Consider the following 22307-nt stretch of genomic DNA (forward strand, 5'->3'; position numbering starts at 1 on the left):
TTAGAAAAAACATTTTTTTGGTTTTATTTTTGTGCTGTAGTGAATATGAATGATTAATCTTTCGTTGCGTTTCTTTCGTTTCGTTAAGTACTCAAAAAAAATTATACTATCCAAGAGTCTAAGAACGGCTACGCGGCCTTCTTCACACAAAACTTAAATTTGGATTTGCGGCCAAAACACTTGACCAAACTAAAAAAAAATATTTTTTAAATAAAATGTATAGCAAATAACTAGAACGGATTTGTGCTGCTTTATTTATTTGTATTTTAAATTAGAAAATATAAGCCATTAAAAAATTCAACTTTTCACGTTTTTAGTTCATTAAAAAAAAAAATATATAATCTTTCCCATCCTACTGTGTAAATACATTGAAATATAAATTAAAAAATAAAACGTGGTTAAAAAATTATAATTTATATACCTACTACAAATTTGTGTTCCAATGTAATTAAGTCATTCGTTTGAAAATAGAATTTAAGCCCATCCAAATAGTTTTTTTAATAATTTACATTTCTTATTTTATATGTTTGGTATTTAATAACTCGCTTTATCGTAGACATAGAATAATGAACAACACAAGAAGTCCATAGGTCCATATTCATATGTACCAGAACCGTTTCGGCACGCGATTAAATATTAAATATCGTAACATTTTCAATGACACATCATCCATTTTGGATGATATGGAGAACCAAAAATTTATTGCCTTTGGTTAGCCATTCTGCATTATATGGGATTTTTTTACCACTATTTTTATGTAATATATTGTCGAATGTGACCTTAACCTTCGAACAGCGGTTTTTAGTCAAAATCAAAACAGAAACAGTATATTTGCGGAAGTAAATAAACAGTTGTATGTCGCAAACTATTAAAGATTACATTGTAATGAAAATATCACTTAACATGTCTTTTATTTATTCAAGAGACATACTATTATTGTGGAATTCTACCACAATTATTCAAAATTATAAATATAAGGACGGTTCGCTTCACAAAATTTTAACAATTCATCAAATTAATTTTCAATTCTGTGAAAGTTCTATTCAAGTTCTGTTATTATATCACTATGGGCCAGTTGCTTCACATAACTGAAATAATAACGGAACTTGAAAATGAACTTCTAAATTTGACGAATTGATCAAATTTTGTAATACAAACCATTCTAACACTTAACCTTAATTTTCGCCACTTCTGCCCACAATTTCTAAAAAGCGTGTTCTAAAAAACGATTATTCATGACAGATCCGTGAAAAGTCGCGAGATATTATAATTCTAGGATATGTGTAGCTTGAAGTTTTTTTAAAATATTTGCGTCAAGATATCGTTGCCTTTTAAAATCAATATTTTGTTTCGACTGAACACCGTTAGTATACTTAAAAATGTTCTCTCAGAAATATTAACAAAAGAAATAGATATTATAGTTCAAATTTTTATAGTTAAAAGTTCATTGAACGTGAGCAGTTTCACGCAGGAATATTTCACATCCGAAATTGTTATATTTAATGATGATTACTTTGTTATGTTTTGATCATACGTGTCTGTTATTATTGATGTTCTATGACACGTATCCTATTATTCTAATGGTTTGATTTATATCCAGATTAGATAAAGTTTTAAAATATGAACTTGACTATAAGACATGACGAAGTTCACGTTTACTATTGTTGACATTAAAAATATCTTAACTAGGTTAATCTTTGAAAGTCCATGCCTTAAAAAATTAGAACAGTATAAATCGTAGATAAAATGGTGATTTTCGGGTGCTCCAGATTTCTTTACTTCGACTCAATTGATGATGTTTATTTTGTCTATATTTATGTATATGTTCAAATATATTTATATTACCTAAATGCATGACAAGTCTAATCAAAGTGTATTTCGATTAATAACTCCGTCTGGAGATTTACATTTTTTTGGTTGCCACTTTTGAAAAGACCTTCTTAATCGCTAGTTTTCCTATAATTCTACAAATTGATATAGACATACATCACATCCCAGTGATGTGTGTTTAAGATGCGTCTGCCCACCAGCTGCATGGCTTGCCAGATCAGGAGAGGCTGGTTTGGGTAGACCCCTCGACCTCTCCAACTGGTCCCTCGACCCATCGTCTTGCGCCACAGTGGGAGGGCTATATTTTGTCTATCACTCCTGAACATACTGATCCCTAGATTTTAACCCAACCCTGATATAGTTTACCTTCCCAGAACTTCCTCTCGTTCCTTTTTCTTAAAAATGACCCTCCACACAGCAACCTAAAAGATGGGCGCATAGGCCCTGAGCAAAATTATTTTCCTCAGAGCCTCCGTGGGGTTAGTGTAAAAAAAGGATACAAAGCGCACTTCAGTAAATAAAAATTATCAACGTTATTCATTAGATACAAAGTATACTTTATAAACAAATAATGTTTTGTATCATTCGATCATTTCGATCATTGTGATCATGTTGATCATTTTTACTAAACAGTGGTTTAAACAAAGTTAGTGATTGAACTAAGTCAAATAACGCCACAAAGTGATTTTGTTATTATTGAAGAAGCGATTATATGACCTCATTAGTACAATCGTACCAGCAACCTGAGTTTTTATCTATTATCATGCGTTTCCGTGACCATTAATTGTTTTAAATACCGGGTTGATGTTAATAATCAGTCATTCAATACATGTTATAAGGTAGCGACAAGAACACAAGATCACTGAAAAGTAACGATACCGATACTTCAATCCAACATTGTATTTTAACGCTTTTCTTGAAAGAATTGAGTTTAATACGGACAAAACTGTTTATTTATATTCGTATTGCATATTTACGTGCGCAAACAAATAAACAAGTAAAGAAAAACCTTAATTAATTAACGCCATCTATGAACACGTAAAGTATAACGTGCGTCCCGTTTAACCTTAAAGCAACATTTTGCGAAAAAAATGCCCGCAACATCTCGATAAAGAGTGTTTATTAAAAAATATGATCTAACTTATTTAAATCCCCAGTGGAGGTGGTTTATTTTTTGTTCATCTTTTATGAAGATCGCCAAGCAAAACTATTTTGTGTATTTATCATAGGTATTCAAATTAATAGACTAGCCCATCGGAGAAAAGGGACCGACTTCCTTTCTGTAATTTGTCACTAATAACAGTATGCAAGCAACACACATTGTAATATAATACTATTAAGTTCGCGAAAAGTGAAATTTTCTTACGAAATTTTCTGACTTTTCTTCTTACCAGTGCTTTTTGAAATTGCTGGCTGCATAAAAAACACAAATCCCAATTTGTGTTAACAAATGTTCGGGCTTTTTTCCAAAATTGAATATTTTGTTACACTATTTACTTAGATACTTTTACAAATATAATATCATAATACAAATGTTATACAGGGTTTTCCAATAAAAGGTGTTATTTTGATATTCAATCGTAAAAAATCGATGTTTTCGATGCTTGTGTGGCACGTAGCGCCGTCTTGTTGAAATTAAACGAGGTTCAGATCAATACCATCCAATTTCGGCCACAAAAAATCATTAATCATCTCTCAATAGCGAAACATTCACACTAACTGTTGCTCCAGCCTCATTTTCGAAAAAGTAAGGTCCAATGACTCCGACAGACCATAAACCGCACCAAACAGACACACGTTGAGGATAAAAAGCCACCGAGGTGGAAATGGGCCTCATCACTCAAGATGATTTGCATTTGATTCACTCAAGTGAATTTTAATAATTTCAATGCGTTGTTGAAGCTTGTACCGTTCCATTTTTATTAATGGCGTAGTTTCTACTTGTCAAATGTCAAAAAATTACATCTTCAAAAGTAACATCTACCGAAATAGCGGGCTATTCAAAATAACACCTCTTATTGGAAAACCCTGTATTATAATTTACTGACCTAACTCTTTGAAGGCGGTTTTGATTTTATGTAAGGGCAAGGCTATCAATTTGGATGTTTATGATATTTATCAAAGTTCCTTACATCCAAGCCCGGCAATACCATCTCAAACCCGGCGTGCGCAATCTTTTTTTAAAATTCATTTTTGTTGTTGTTATTAATCATTTATCGTACCAATATTTGCGGCACTCTCCAGAATTAAAGATATTCTCAGTATTGCCATGGTGATAAACCACCATTCAAAACTGAAGCGTTTGGCATGTTTGGTGACAAGATCTGAATAGTCAGGTACTTTTCCCGCCTCCTTCTCCCCCATCTTCTTTCCCTCCCCATTTCCATCTGTTTCACAACATACTCCAATCGGTGATGCCATAATCCCTCCGGCCCCAGACACGGTTGGGAACAGTCGGGATTCTTGTGCGTTTATCGCTTGAGTAAACAAAAAATAAGTATCTGTGAATATTCCATAATATATTTTCTACTGAGAAATGAAGACGAGTGGAAATATTAGCAGTGACTCATGAGGAAACTGGAGCAATAAAATTATAAAATACGTTTATTTCTGATAATATATCACGGTTGACCTTCGCTAATTTGATAACACAAAAAAATGAAAATGACGCAAGATGTAGATTGCATACATTTCTAAACAATAAATCAATCATCATTATAAAGACGTCAGTTATTGTGAATATTCATTTTCTATGCTTATCCGAAACTAGACTCAGTGAACCTTTGGAATTCTTGAACGATTAATAACTCATCAAAATAGAAATTTTACATAATGCAAAAGTCACGTTCTGTTTTCATGGACATTTCTATGCGTCCATTTCATTTTAACTCCTTTACCGATTACAAAACGACAGAATTTGATTAAAACATTCACATAGGGTATTTTCACAAACTATGAATACCGTTAAAAATGTGTGGAAGATTTAAATTGTGTTTTTCTGATTCTGATAATTGCACTAAAAATCTAGTCATTTTCTTTCATAATTATTTATTTTAAAAACCGCACTTTCCAAAATGGTTCCAACTGGTTACAACATCATTATGTCATAGAAACAGCAACTGGATGGTAAGATGGCTGTCAATCGTTATAGAAAATGTGTTTGCCAACATAAGTGTGAAATAAAAATACCTTCATTATCTTAATTTTTTTCAAGAATAAAAAAAAGAGTGAAAATACCATATTATTCTTGCATTGCTTAATTACGTCACAGTCATTTTAAATAAATTCTTCATGTGTTATGTAGCTTGTTCTTCATGTGTAGAACTTCTGCGAAGTAAGGAGGGACAAGCAGGCGAGTGTTCGAAACTGCTTAGAACCTATTTTAACCCTTATCGGTGTGCATAAATACATTCAATGTACACTCTTTAAAATGATTTGCCCATGATTTTTTATTCATACATCAATATTGGAAGGATTGGATGATAATATCGCCAAGCAACCTGTGTGTTTTTATGGGTTAATTCGCTGATAAATAAATATTTACCTACCTATATATGATGTAGATGAATGTGTTTTTTCCAGTTTTCTCTAAAATTGCCATAAACTTGAATATGGAGTTAGAATTGGAAGCATTTATTTCATAACCATCACCCCTGTCATCGGTCACCTCAAGTGGTTCGCTTCGTTTGGTGACTTAGCGGGGGTGCCCGGGTTCATGGGGAGAGGTTTGTCTGGATCTTGGCGGCGGATGCGTGTGCCCACCTACTGCGTGGTGGGTCAGATTCAGATAGACTGGTTGAGGTAGACCTTCTGACTTCTCCAGCCGGACTCTATCTCGACCCATCGCCTTGACCCAACCCTTGGAGGGATGGATTCATACGTCCGTCACTGCTGGACACATTGACCCCCAGATTCCTACCACCCCTCATACCTTTTTCAATCAGAACATTATCTCCTTACTTTCCCTGAAAAGACCCACCACACAGCATTCCTAAAGATGACATAGGCTTCGGGGGATTTTTTTTCCTCGGGGCCTTCTGTGTGGAGCTCATGTCAAAAAAACTAATAAAAAATTACTCATACCCGCACATGTTTGTCTAATGCATTTTGAAAGCATATTAATAATATCGTTGCAATAATTCATTACGATTTGTTATTTCAATTATCCTGTTGATATAACAGCAATACCATAAACAAAAACAACTTAGGGACTTCAAAGGTTGAAAAACTTGCATACATAGACTTAGTCAAGGTTTAGAATAGCATCCATACAATGTCTAATGTATTATTTTCAGTGCAACACAGTGAATTATTTAAGGTTATATGTATGTCTATTACCCATACATTTGTTTAAAATGATTACATGATAATAGAAAAAATAGATACACCAAAGTCAAGGAAATGTTGTTGTCATTTAAAAAAATTATTTCCTTCAACGCTTAATTTTTTATTAACAAAATAATTAATGGCCATGTACCAACTGAATTTCTTAGAAAAAATTAAAACCTACCGTACAAGAACATACGTGAAACGAGGAAAAAAACAAATACAAGGAAGTCGTTGTAAATACAAAATCCAAAATCGTTGAAGTATGGAGTAATGATGATATTTGACGATTTACCAGAGGAAATTAAATTAGAAGAATAAACCAATTTAAATTAGGAACATGTGATTAATTTAGTGAAAAAAACCTAGTTACATATTTATGTACAAGGATTGTATTGGAGGAGGGTAACTTGGTATTATTTAGAAACAATTAATAAAAAAATTAAGAAATAGAATACCGTCAAAGTTGAAACAAAGCAGTATTATTTATTTAAGCTGTCAGTGATTGATATTTCTGTGTCGGAGTTTTAAATAATAATAATAATAACAATTATACTTGGATGATTTGTACAACGCCGTTTTTGTAAAAAATCTCCTAAAGTTTTGTCTGTGTTTTCGTGTTAAGTGGTAATCTTACCTACCCAACGGTATTTATAAGAATTTCTCAACTGGGAGAAAACATTTTTTTTAAACTGAAATCATTTGCGAAGATGAATCTGGTTTAGGCAGCAATTATTATTCATACAAACAACATTTTGTATTTGATGACAGGAAGAATCATTGGAAAAAATAGTTACTATTGCTGTGTTCTAAGATTTAAAGAAAGAATTTGCTTCATATCGCAAAGTTTATAGAATCGCCCCTATGCATAAAAACATAGTGGGTGCAGTAATGATTAATTTTTCTATTTAACTATGAGATAATTAGCACGCTGCTTTTAACTGTGTTGGTAGTAAACTTATAAGGAAAACACACTCATTTTGGCTTCATCTTAATGTGTAGATGTTAAAATGTCGATAAATAATTATGCATAAGTTTTCCAAAATATTTTATTATTGACAAATTTTAAATTCGCCAAAAAAAATTTCTACTTGCTGATGTATACCCGGCGTTGGTCGCATTTCTCTACTTTCAATAAATATTACATCCATTTATTATATATATATTTAAACCTTCTGGAAGAAATTCTTCAAATGATAGTAAAAACCCTATCAAACTCCGTTGCTTAGTTTAGAAGAAATAAGCGAACAGACAGTCGCAGGTAGTGACTTTATTTAATACTATTTAGAGATCCCAATGTATTGTCACAATTACGAACTAACTAAAGGTTTATCAGGAAACTGCCTGTAATCTCGTTTTTAGTTCATTATAATCTAGGATGTTCCGAGATGTTCCCGAACGTTACACAACATTCCAGAATGTCCGGGATGTTCTAGAATATTGTCGAATATTCTTGAATGTTCTGGACTGTTCTATAAATTTCTAGAAGGCGAAACTTGCAGCCCTTATATCTTCAAAAGCACGCCATATAACTCCCTTGATCGTACCGGGACTCGTTTCTGAGTTTTAGCGGCACGCACATTGTACACTTACATTTATAATATATATTGTAAATAAGGAGGTACCAGTTTGGAATGGAGCAAAATTAAAAAAAAATTTTTACACATTAAAAATTATTTCATGCCCATTTTCATTCCACTGCAATCGCAGATAAAGTGGTCACTAAAAACTTATAAAAGTATAACCTAAGATAGTTGTTGCTGCGCCTCGTAAGAAATCTTAGCGGAATAACAAATAAATTAACAAACTAAAGTACAAGCGTTGTAAGACTTTGATTATCACCTGTCGACCAAAGTTTATTTCAATCTATGCAATGAGGAAAAAATCATATAGATGACTACACTGACTTCTACAATAGTGTAAAATATAATACTGGTGCAACAAACAATGGGATTTGAACATAACAATTAAGCTATTCATTACATTGTTAATATATTATTACTATTTACATACATGGAATAAACGTTGACAAGATGTGAAAATAATTAAAAGGAGAAAAATACTGTAGTTATAAATTACACGGTCAAGAATCGAGATAAAATAAATTGCATTCGATTACTGACAAGGAAAATATCATGGATAATTAATAGAAATATGGGGAAACACACATTTCATACTTAAACGATTTACAAATAATACAGAACAAAGTTATTAAAAAAACACTTCAGTTTTAAGCACCACAAAGAAATAATTTTACTGAAAATTTTAAAATCGTACAAATATAACATTATATGCCTTTTAAATAAAATAAAAAATAGACTTATATAAATATATAAACACGAACACAACATTTACTAAAAAAATACGTCCAATTACACGAACAGTATATTACAGGTACAAGACAACGTAATACATTTTGCACTAATACAGTAAAGACTGAAAGTGGTGAAAGAATCATAGGTCATGAGGGTATAAATATTTACAATCTCTCTCCCGATAGCCTGAAAACGGAGAGTCGAATAAACGAATTTTTTCAAACGTAATATAAGTGAACAAAATTATAAAGCACACGGAGAAAAATGAGTATTGCTGATACCTGTTAAAAATGTGAAAGCAGGCCATTTCCTAGTAAACTATTAGTACTTCTATAATATATCGGAACAAGTTTTCATGCAGCTGCGTTTATCCTGTGATGCGAAATGCAACAATATTGGGATTTTTATAAACACGTGTTCCGACTTCGCTATAACACATTCGTGTTTTACTATAGTAAGTGTATAATTTCATTAACATAATATTAATAATATTTGGTGAATAGATTTTCGTTCATGTAAATATTAAATACTTAGTATTTAACGTAAATATTAAGTATTTGCGCAGAAATAGTGCATTACATCACTTGTGCAAATACGGATACTACATGGCAAAAATTCATGATAATTCAAAACGTTGATTGACGGTGAGTTTAAACATAAAGTTCTTCATTTATATTCAGCTGCATCAATTATTAATATACAATTATAATACACTTACATCACATAAGTGCGAATATCACTTTTCCAACCATATTGATGTATTTTTATATTTAGTTTTAGAATAACTTATCATTCCGATGTGCAGTGTGACCTAGCCAGACCACTTTGATCTGGCTAGTGTTTTAATTTTCATCCGATGACTTTTTGGCAAGCGGTATCAATATACTATACAACTTGGCGAGCTGCGTCGAATGGTGCTATTGTCGATGAGTTTGCGTTGAGTTGGTAGGAAAAAATATTGAGACAAAAACTTAAAGGACTGTACCACGTAGCCTGGTCAGGCCATCGCATATGGAATCAAGGTCAAGGTGATTCTGCGATTTGGATACCGACTACCCACTCGGAGGTCAAATTCACACCGGAAAACTTCCAAATGCTGATCGCGAAGCGAATCAAGTTCCACGGGTGGTGTTGGATTTGGTTGACGAGTATCGCTATACCGGCCGAACAGTATACTGCAATAACTTGTTATGTTTCTCGACTTGGCCAAAATTCTGGTGGAAAGGGGATTTGCCATCGTTGGTTCTGTACGGGCAAACAGGGTGTTTCTCCTGTTTTACGCACATACACAACATATTGACACGTTTATACACACTATTTGCATAAACTAGTTTAATCCACACCTCTTAGATGGCCTGGTCAGGCCACATTACCCATCCAAAGGGGTAAAAGTCCGTTGCCCATCGGATGGTTAATGACTTCAGCAACCTTATAATATTTAATTATTGATGTTTAACGACACAAGGATACGGTCGCATCTAGGACTTGAATACAGGACTGCTAAAGGCTTCTATACCAACTGAGCTAGTGGGATCATATTTAACTGTATCATAATTCAAATAGGAACTACCAACATTATCTTCATTTTCTCAACGCACAGAACCGGGTTCAAGTCATAGAGGCGAGCTTATCTTTTTCTGTTTCACATTTTCGTTTAAAAATTGGTAGATATTATAATACTGGTGGGTTGTATAACTATTTATTGAGTTTTTATTTAGTTTTGGCATTGATAAGCTAATGAATAACATATTTGCATTATATCACCGTAAAACCAAAATCAATATTTATATTGCTGTATAATTAATTATATCATTTGTGGTAAAATCCAGTTCTTCTGATTTTTTCTTCTCTATCATCCATAAACATTTAATACGATTGGTTTAAAGGTTGAGATAGTTTTCTGGCCACATTAAAACACGTTTCATTAGAATCAAAGAATAGCAAAGGACAAGACACTGTCGTAAAAAGGGACATTTGTTAGAAAACTCCTTTTCGATTGTCAGAAGCGGCGTACACCTCAAAACTTTATTTGTTATAACATTACCACTACATATAAAATACCAATAATAAAATTAAAGTATAGACTATCGAAGAAAGCAATCACTTTGTAGCTTGATGTTATAATTAAATGATAAGTTACTTTGTTTTAACCACTTTATTATAATTGTCAACTAGTTCCTAACCTTCTCCATTGCAGTGATTGCTAGGCTATCCATATGCTTAGGAAATACCTCTAGAAAAGTAAATATTAGAATAAAAGAAAGATGATTAACTAGTAGGTAAGTAAAGGTTTCTCTGAATTATTGAAACACGTAACTAATACCAAATACCCTTTAATATTAATAATACCTCCAATTTTTGACATTTCTCATGCATTCTGATGGCAACATGCTACACTAGCGACCCTCCTAACAGCTTGAGATGTGCTTATATTCTCTCATGAATTGCAATGGATTTAATATGAAATATGTTCTTTATTCAACGTTAATAAATTATGGAAACCGAAAAAAATACATAACCCACACACAACCTTACCGCTTTGTTGCTAATACATAAAAAATATTAAATCGGTTATTAACTCCGTCTTTTATGGTTTAGAAAGGTATTAAAATACTTGTATAATCGTGAGAATTTTTACAAAAATATTTCAACATATAAAAATGTAGTATATATCAATATTTTCAATAATTTATTGAGAACATCGACATAGAAGATGATTTATAAATTCCACGTGAAAATAGAATGCTACATCTAAACTAACACAGCTTTACTGAATCCAATTTTAATTCTTTACAGCTATATTTTTCATGGTATAATCCATTTTTTGCGTAAACAGTAAAATTTTATTTGCTAGGATTTAACATACTCATATTATATTTGACCAACTAACCTGTGAACGTTTTTTGTATCCTGAAAAACAACTTCGAGTGTATTTGATGTTTGTAATTATTACATCGGTAAACTGCACACACATAACCTAGTTTTTCGAACATTTATACATATGTTTTTTTTAAATCAATATTGATCCAAATAAATTTAGACCACCAAGCCTAAACTCATTTTTTGCCATTGAAAGTAATGTTAAATTTAGAAAACGAGACAAACTGCAAAAGCAGTTTAGCAGGTTCAAATTGCAAAATAAAAAAATAAAAAATAAATACAAAATAGTGCTTCACTAGCGCCTCTAGCGGCCAGTGTTTTTGCTTTTGCCACTATTTTATTGAAGTTGTTATAGGGTATTTTATAATACTGACCGTTTTTTTAATTATAATACAGGCGTTCATGTTTTGCTTGAAAATGTAACAGGTTTGCACCTTAATGATTTGGAATCATATAAATACACGGTGTCCGGAAACTCGTAGTACAAGCGGGAAACTGGAGAATCTACACCACACGGGGAACCCAAAAAAACATAAAGTTTTTTGATTTGAGCATTTTCAAAAAAAAAAAAAAAAAAACCAAAAAAAAATATTTTTCGGCTATTTTAGGGTTAAAGTTTTTTCTGGTGTTTAGGGTTGAATAACAGATGTTTTAACCCTGCAGAGCAGAAATATTTTATGATTACACCGGGTTAAATGAAGGGTGATTTCAAAATAATGCTTCAAATCCGAGTTTCTTCATTTGTTTTACTTTCAAATAGTTTTAATTAGTTGGGTACTTTGATCTTCAGTAATAATTTATAAGAATTTGATTAAAAAAAAAAAAAAAAAAAAAAAAATCAACTTCAAACTCGATTTACTCGATAACGAAAGCTCAAATAAAAAAAAAATATACTACAAAATCGACTCCAAATGTGATGTAGATTCACCAGTTTCCCGCTTGTACTACGAGTTTCCGGACACCCTGTATATCTACATGGATGTACTCTGTACTCCATGGTATACATACCGATGCACTGTCATTGCCCATTTGGGATTTTTTGTTTTTATTTTACTTCGTATGTTTGTTTTGTTCATTTCTCTTTCCGCTGTTAGAGAAGGTTTGTTTATCAAATAAAAATTTAATAAACAATTGAAATAAACAATTGAAATAAAAAAATAGAAAAAATATTACTGTCCTGAAAAAGGTCAAGGATATAATCGAAACTAGTTGACATAATGTAGACATTATAATAAAGTGATAAAAACAAATTATTATTTCAATCAATTAAAATTTAGACATTACAGAATTTATGAATGCATAGGTATGACAAAAAATTATATTAGAAAAAGTTTTGATTACGATTATAAATAATGTACTCTGAGGCAGTTCCAATAAGAGATATCGGAAAACCGCTTTATTTTGTCAATACCCATAAACTTTAATAGTTTAATTGGTTCATTCTCGACGCAAAAGTTCGTAAATACTCGCCGTTCAATAAATAGCCAAATAGATTTTATTTATAAAACATATTTTTCTTGTTTTAATGGACAGAACGGCAATAAGGAAAAATATTTTAAAATTATGGTAAATTTATCCTGTTGACTGCTTAGAGTTTAGTGAATCTGTCATAGGACACATAGTTTGTTTTTTGGGGTAAGTATACGGGTTTTTTTAACATTCCTAATGCATTATAGTGTATATAAATGTTAATTTATGCGTAATATATGTTAATTTATGCGAAATAATAGAGGAATTTAAACTCTATTGTCTTTTTTGTGTTGTCTGTTCGTGCAACAACACAAAATTTATTTCGTCTGTTTTACCAGCAACATCATAAAAACCATTGAGTGGTACTTGGGAACAAAACATTTTTAATTTTCTTTAATTTTTCTTTGAAAAAGTATATTAATACATTCAAACATCGCTTACCTACTAATCAATTATTATTTTCATAACACCAGAGAATTGGGAAGAGTAAATGAAGGGGAGAAAATAGGAGGTGTACATTTGAAATAATGATATAATTAATGTACATTTAAAATAAAATAAATTATAAGTAATTGGATACCCACTTACTTGAATGGTAATATATTCAAACGCCTGTTTGATTACTTAAATTTGAATTAAATATCAATATTAAAATAAATATTCACACTTTTTTTAACTTGTTCATTTTTTTACATTATTCATTGGGTAGGAACAACTTACTCTCAATAAATAAAACGATTACAACTCCTAATATTAGCCTTCATGGTTTCAGATTTAATAAGTACTTTACTTTAATTTTTATCAAAATACTTTTGGGTATTTGTGTATCGGGAGAAAAATGATACTTTTTTAGCGCCGATATTGAATTATTAGTATATATCTCCTTGTGTGCAAATGATGTGTTAATTAGCGAATTTATTTTACTGTTGATGTGCTTAACAGTATCAACATTAAATTAGCTTCGAATATTTAACCATCCTAAACCATATTTTTTTTTAATTATTGGTAATTATAAAAGAAATGTTAGCATGAGAAGCTTATGTTACGATTAAATTGTATTACCTACGCTATTACTAATGTTAACTGTCTTGATAATAATATGGCGTCAACTAAAATGCAATTCATTGTTCAACAAGTATAATGATTCTGACTACAGTTCACAAAGATATTATACTTTGTGTCAAGTCTACCATTTTTGTTGAAACTTTTTCAATTCTTAAAATAGACTACTCCAATATTGCATTCCCCAAATCTGATGTATAATGATGTATTATTGAATCACGGTGAATATCCATTTGAAAATGTATGTTTTACTAGTGAACCCACGTCTCTTTCACCATTCACTACTCCATACCAAAATGTTAATGTTAACTATATTACATCATAACAACAAAGATAATGCGTTAAGTATTCCTCGGGTTTCCTCGACTTTTTTTACCATTCAAACTACTCCTGGCACTAGTAAATACAAGCTTTGAAATTTCAGCGATATCAGTAGACTACTTTTCGAGTTTTGCGAGGACAAAACAGGCAATTTTTTTATATATTAAGATTTTTAATAATTATGTAAGTGTTTCTGTTTAATTTATTTCGACCTAACAAAAAACAAATTTTCCTGTTGTTTTTTCACTTGTCTAAATTGCATAAATAAAATAAATGGTTTAAATTTCCAATTTGTTCCGCAATGAAATATACAAGAGTATTACCCTATGTGCTGAAATGATCATGATAAAGTGACCATAATAGTTAAAGCCATTTTGCAGTATCACAAACAAATAAATAAATCGACATTTCATCGTTTGAGACATATTCTTATTTGCGGCAAAATCAAAAACCAAAAATTAATATATTCCAAATAGAGCCTAATATTTTTTCGAAAATATTCTTCTATTATATAAAATGCAATGTTCGACTGTTTGTACACTATAAACTTTATACAGATTACGCTGAAAATTTGAAAGTTTGTTTTTATTAGCGCCAGTGGTTTGAATTAGAAGTCGGGAACGCCGATGTATACTTAAAGAAACATCTCTGCAGTGGAATGAGATACAGAGTCGAATTAAAGTGAATATGATTTAATATTTTTAACATTGGTATTGTGGAATACAGTGGTGAATGGTATGAATATAAGTTGGTGATGCCAGACGAAGATATTCGCAATAGTGAAGTATTGCCGGGTCCGCTAGTTTAATATGAAAACTTATTGTTTAAAACGCTAAAATCTCATTGTTGTTCATGCTACCAATAATGATTTCATTTTTTCACAGAAAAGAAAACTGTCATAAAAGGCATTAGTGGGAAATTCAAATCCGGTGAACTGACGGCAATCATGGGGCCTTCTGGGGCGGGCAAGTCTTCGCTCCTCAACATACTTACCGGATTTCAGTAAGTACCATCAAGAAGTATTTTTTTCATTCTGTATTTTGTTGAGTTACAGTTGAGTAAATGGTATTGTGAACATCCTTGCTACACCCTTAGCAAAACAAGACGCATATTCAATCCTATTGTTACCCTCGTAAACCACATTCCCTTATCTAACATTTTTTCCATCCTCAAAGATAGATCCTGCAATGTAAGGCCAGAGTATTGGCACATTGCTAGTCAATCCAAGGGAGCCTGCTATGCCTCAATACCAAGGACTATCCAATCAAAAATGTGGTTTCGACAATTCCCCAACGTTTCCATAAAATAAATTTCCTCACCTATTCGAACGAGAACGATGATTGTTCCATTCCTTCTTACATTCTTAAAATTCACGTGCTTGACTCCCCAGATTGTTCGTTATGTGGTCTAGAAGTGAGAAATTTAGATCACATATTCTTCTGGTTGTCCCTCTCTAAACAAATATCCTCTCTTCTATCAAGCCTTATCTAAAATTGCCTCCACTCTATTTAACACCTCATCTCTTCTAAATCTGAACTCAACTCCAGTCTTCCATATCATTTTGAAATTTGCCCCTTTAAACAAAATTAATATATTAATTCACCTCCCATCTCTCCATAATTTGAAATGATAACCTGGAATACCCTTAAAGGGTGAAAGTCGGAAACATTAACAATTTTTTTTTATTAATCTACATGAATGAGTATATAACGTGAAACTGATTTAGTCTAAAACAAATTTACATTTAATACGAAAAGTGAAATAAATCTTTAAATGTAATAAGTCAATCAATTAAGAATATATCAAATAAAGAAATCCTTAAAATAAACTCAATACCGTTATTTAACAACATCATTATTTTTATTTAGAATTTGCTTTGAAACATATTTCTCTTACCACAGGCCTTCGTCTAGTGGAAATTTCACAGTCACTGCCAATTGAAAATATGATAATTAGTATTTATCACTTCGACCATCAGAAATTAATTTCTAGAAGAATTTTGATTACCCTTGCATAATCCTTTCCATTATTTTTTATGACACTTGTAATATTATCTAACAAGACAACGATCCGAACTTTATTGCAGATTTGTTTTTGCATGCGAATATTAAACTGAATAATAAACTCATTACCATTTTAAAACTATAATTTATTAGCCATATTTAATACAAAAAATATGAGACTTGCCGAAGACTTTGAATGTGGTTTCAACCGATGCAATGCGGTGGTATTAAAAATGTCCAGTTCATCATCAAAATTGTTTGGATTAATCCATAAAATGTTATACTCGTATGTGACAATACTGGGTAAAATAGTTTTATATTAGAACTTTTTGCGTAGTAATTCAATGATGTCTAATTTATAATAGGCAATTAAATTAATCGCTTTGCTTTCATGAATAATAAAAAATACTTTTTTGAATTATTGTTTTCTACCAAGTATAATTTGTGGTACTCCATTTTGGTTAAAAGTTATTTTTTTTTATATTTAATAATATTATTGCTATTTATTTTTCGGAATAACTTTATTGAGTAAAACCTCAAATTGTAATATTTAAATATTGAAGACAATATTAGTGATTTCTAAACGAAAATCTGAAACAGAAAAATCAGAAAAGGAAACGGTCACATCTGGGACTCGAACCCAGGACCCTTGTCTTTCCGGGACAGTGCTCTACCGACTGAGCTAATGGGACCATATTCCCCTCGGTCACTTTTAACTGTATCATACTTCGAATAAGAACCACTAACATTGTCTTCATTTTTTCATTTTTTCACCGCACATTTTTATTTTTTTCGAGTCCCAGATGTGACTGTTTCCTTTTCTGATTTTTCTGTTTCAGATTTTCGTTTAGAAATCACTAATATTGTCTTCAATATTTAAATATTATTGCTACTCAATTTTTTCACAACAACTTCTTAACAAGTTCTTCGGTGTAATTTTTATTACGTGTAATAATTATTACGCAATTAAAACAGCTATCAGGCATAGTAATAATAACACAGCAGAACTTGTTTGTTTTATTTTATTTTATTTATTTGCGTCATAAACAATCTTTATACATTCATATTTGACGTGTTAGGAATTTTTATGCCATTAACCAATAAAATAACAACTGACCAAATTAAAAATTTTATAAAGTGGATATACTTAGTGTTAATTGAAATATTTTGTTTCAATTTAGATATTTATGCAGATATTATGTATCCCTTGACTTGGTAGGTATTTTTCGTATTATTGTATTTACTGAGTTTTTATAGCCCAAAATAAATAAATATATAAATAAAAAATTTATTCGTACCAATGCTCAAAGGAAAGAATATTTTTAGATAAGTATCGATATAATATTCAGGAAATAAGACAAAACCAAACAATATTCCCACGCCATTACTCGTAAGGTTAAGTCATATCCAAAATCACTTATCTAAATTTTATTAAAATAGCTTGAGTGTCAATTCATTAGCTTTATATAACGCCAAATCTTTTGAAATTAATTCTCGATAGAATCGCGTCCTTTCCAATTAAATTTTCTTAAAGGTCAAGAGCAAGTGATAAATATTTTGTGGAGATCTTGTTGTATAAATTTATACTCGTTGTATAAATTTGGTTATACTCATTACTTTTTTACAACTTCTGCTGAAGTTTTGTTTATTTGAAAGTATGCACCCACAGGCGCCAAAGGAAAAAAATTCTGGGAAATGAGGAGAACCTAACCTAACCTAACCGCATTTGAACGATTACATATAATGACAATACAAGCTGAAGAGGATGCGGACGTTCTCATAATAACCAAATCAATCCCGTTTTCTTCTCAACATGATGCAGTTATTTATCAGAATATCGACCTACTACTGATCACAGCTCTCTCATCTCCCAATGTATATTACCAAAAAGTTGGGAAAAGTAAATGATCTAACGCGTTGTACTCAAAAAAATATTTTATTTATTATACGCCCATAAGAGCTTTTACATACATTTGATAATATGAACATAACAATTCAGTGAAACAGTAATCAATGTTAAAATTTGCATTTAAAATTATGCAGAACCCATACAGAAGAATGGTATTATGCTAAACATAATTTTTATTATTACTGAGGTATATTATTATAGCCTTCTTGTAACTTTATTTTGTTTAAAACTCATCTAAATAGTAATAGTAAAAATATTAATTTCTTTCACGCCTAGGTGTCTGTAATACAACTGGTGCTCCGCTCGGTAAAGGTAATTTTTTTTCTATTTTTTTTTATATTAACTCCACACAGAAGGCCCTGAAGAAAATAATTTCCCTCAGGAACAGGACAGCATACCTACCTGACGCCTGTGCTCTAAAGATTGCAGTCCGTTTGTTAATATTGGGGAATCTATCAAACGGACCGCCCGTTTTTGCACAGAGTCAAGGGTTTTTTTCAGGTATTTAGGGGCTCCGGACCAGAGATGGCTGCCAAATTCGACAGTAGGGCGCACTTGCGATTTGTACAAGGTCAGCAGTTGTGTATTATTAAAGTATCTGCGGGCCCTGTACAGTACGCCCAGCTTCTGAGAGGCCAACTTTACTCATTAGTCTCATTACTCAATCTTTACTCATACTCATTCGATGGAGCCCCCGTGCCTGAGCTGGTCACTTATAGTTACACCAAGCATATCAATGGAAGGCCTGTTCGGAAGATTGCTTCCGTTGAAGGAGACTAGATTATCATTTGGATCCCTTTTAGACGTAATTAGACAGGATTGGGTCTTTGAAACATTAAATTCGACGAGATTATTTTTACCCCAGGAGGAAATACTCTCGAGATAACCGTCCATTCTCTGCTTCAAAGCCCTCCGAGCCGTAGGAGTTTGTGTGCCCTTTGGGGGCTTGTCAAACAAAAAGATATCATGAACTGTACTGTCATCCGCGTAACAATGAATCGGTGCACATGTCAAAAGGTCATTGATGTGTAACAAAAACAAAATCGGAGACAGAACCGATCCCTGTGGGACGCCAGCATTTATGGAATGCGAGGAAGAGGTGAAATCGTCAGCAACCGCCTGAATCGACCTATCCCTTAAAAAGTCAGCAATCCACGTACACAGGGATGCGGGAAGTCCGTAAGAAGGTAATTTGTTGACAAGTCTTGTCGTGCCAGACCCGGTCAAAGGCCTTGGATATGTCTAGTGCGACCGTTTGGGTCTCACCGTGACGTTCCAGGCACCGCCCCCAAACATGCGTCACATACGCGAGAAGATCACCGCACGAGCGGTTCCGCCGGAATCCGTATTGACGGTCGTTGATAATTTTGTTCTTCTCGAGGTATGTGAGCAGTTTGTCGTTGATCACACGTTCCATCACTTTGGACAGAACTGATGTGATCGCTATGGGGCGGTAGTTGGCCGGGTTGGAGCGGTCACATTTCTTGGGAATAGGGTGAATGACCGCTTTTTTCCAACCAGAGGGTACAGCGCCACACTTCAGGGACATTTTGAAGAGCTTTGTTCAAACTGGAACTATTTCCGCAGTACACCTCTGCAATACCAGGGCAGGTATTCCATCAGGTCCACTAGCTTTGTTAACATCGAGCCCCCGTATGACGTGGAGTACATCCCGATGCCGGATCCTCAGTTTTTTCATATAGAAGCCGCAGTGAGGAACCGACGGCGGAACAGCACCTCCATCGTCGAGGGTCGAGTTTTCCACAAACATTTTCCCTACTAGGTTTGCCTTGTGCCAGTGGCGGTGTTTGCTAGTTAGCCGTCAGGTCTGGTAAGAGGTGGCAAACTGGGTTTGCAAAAATTTCGACCTATTGAGCCCGCAAGCGACCAGAATGCTCTGCTGCCATGCGGGCAGGCCGCCAGCTTTTTGCTGATCTGCAGGTCGTGTTCGAATTTTGACCTATTAATGATTCTTTTGCATTCCTTTGCCGATTTGTTGTATGCTGATCTGCTTTCGGGCGTTCGAGATGTGTTGTAGGCTCGGTAAGCCGCGTTTTTTCGTCGAACTGCTTCGGAGCATTGTCGACTGAACCACGGCTTTGAGCCCACACCAATTTCTTTAGTAGTCGATTGTATGAAGCCATCCATCGCCGATTTGATGACTTCACCAATCTCCTGGGCACATCTTGAAGGGTCCGAAGTCCGAAAACAAACAGCTGACCACGGAAAAGCGTTGAAATGGGCCCGCATACCGAACCAATCTGCTGACCTATAGTGCCACATTTTTCTCCTCAGCCTCTCATTGATTGGTCTGAGGTTAACGAGGATTGATGTCGTCACTAGGCAGTGGTCGGATGATCCCAGAGGCGCTGTGACGTCAATCTTATAACCGTGTGGCACAGTAGTTAAGAATAGGTCTAACAGATTGGAGCGGTAGGTCTGGACATCAGGAACCCTTGTAGGCTCCTGAACCAATTGCTCTAATCCGTAGCAAATGGCAAAGGATTCCGCCTGTCGGCCAGCCGAGTCCGTTGGGCCTGAAAACTTCAACCATAAATACAAAGTTTGTAATATTCTTCTCAAGAACCGGTCAGTGATCGAACTTGTTTGTGTATTTTATATATAATATATAGTTGTATATTATAACAAAATTTGTAAAAATAAAAAAAATCAAGGAATGCCAAATTTTGAACACTAAATCTGTTTCAATTTCGACCTTATTTTGGTGTATTAAAATCAGGATACCTAAAAAGATTAAAAATAAAACAAGTTCTTATGGTATTTAATATCATCTTATAGGATTTTGGATTCATTTCTGTAATCGGACTGGTGGATTTTTTTGCACCGAATTTTAATGGCGCACTGTTTAGTTTAGTTAAATTATAATACAAATTTATTTTATTTCCTTACGTTTTTTAAGAAAGTTCACTGCGCAAACGTGATTAAGAGAAAACTGCCATTGAATACAATACAGAGCATATTTAACTGGCGAGAACTATAATGTGCATGTATAATTAGCCCAACCTTGCACAACTTGTGAAGGCAATTAAAATAAATTATCTCTATTATTAGAATTCATGGAAGACTTAAAGTCTCCATTAGGAGTATGCATTCATAACCTATTGGGATTATGTCAAGTGGGATGTTTATAAGCGTAGTATAATTTTTTTTTTTAAAGGCACGTTTTGGGAAGCAGGAAAAATAGATGCAATGTCATTTCATAATTGTACAACAATCATGAGAACGAACTGCTTTTATGGCCAACTGTGTACGTGATTTAGGGAACGCTTTAATTGTGCACTTGTTGAAGACCCCGATGATGCCCGGGCTTTACAGAGAGTTTTTAGAAATGTATTAATTTATTTAGAATAATAGATCCCCCGCAATGATTCGCTGATATCTTTCTCGGGTGTCTCAGACTTCCACCATTAACTACTGTATACCACAATGTTACTGTTAAAAAAACTACATCACATCAACTTCAATTCGACTCCTCATTACAGTGGAGAGATATTTCAATAAGTATTCCTCGGGCATGCCCAACTTATTCTACCATTTAAACATTTCTAAACACTCCTGGCACTGATATCAACAAACTTTTAAATTTTGGAATTCAGCCTGATTGTGCGAGCACAAACACAATCAGGCTGAATGTTTATGTATGTATTAAGATGTTCCCGAACGTTCCGGATGATTCGCGAACATTCCACAACATTGCAAAATGTTCCGGGATGTTTAGGAATATTGTGGAATGCTCTCGACGACTGTCGACTATTCTGGACTGTTCTAGAAATTTCTAGAGAGCAAAACTTCCAGCCATCATAGTTATTATCAAAAGCCCGCCCTTCAAGTAAAAACGGGAACATTCTCCATCAAAGTAGATCACATATTATTTTGGTTGTCTAAACAAATACCCTCTCTTCTGTCAAGCCTTCTATTGCCTCCACTCAATTTAACACCTCATCCTTCTTCATGGATGGGGGATAGAGAGCTACCATACCATATAACTTCCTTGATCGTAGCGGGACTCGTTTCTGAGTTCTAGCGGCACGCACATCGCACTTTCTATTATAATATATTGCACACTTACTTGATTATTTCCAAATAGATAAATTCTGCTGGTTTTTTAGACTGAAAGATACTCTCAGTATCGCCCTGGTGTAAGACCACCAATCAGAATTGAAACATTAC

At 33.2% G+C, this 22307-nt stretch overlaps 1 protein-coding gene across 2 annotated transcripts in view; it reads left to right on the top strand.

Annotated features, from left to right (window-relative positions):
• LOC149421238 (ATP-binding cassette sub-family G member 1) overlaps positions 1–22307 on the top strand; it is a 129357-nt gene that overhangs the window by 58231 nt on the left and 48819 nt on the right. For both annotated transcript variants that reach the window (XM_089635903.1, XM_089635904.1), the window contains exon 3: positions 15089–15206. In XM_089635903.1, coding sequence (XP_089492029.1) covers positions 15089–15206 — 118 coding nt within the window. The remainder of the gene's footprint in view (positions 1–15088; positions 15207–22307) is intronic.

The sequence above is a fragment of the Hesperophylax consimilis genome, chromosome 9, assembly GCF_061612785.1.
Source record: "Hesperophylax consimilis isolate HC1 chromosome 9, BYU_Hcon_1.0, whole genome shotgun sequence".
Lineage (NCBI taxonomy): Eukaryota > Metazoa > Arthropoda > Insecta > Trichoptera > Limnephilidae > Hesperophylax > Hesperophylax consimilis.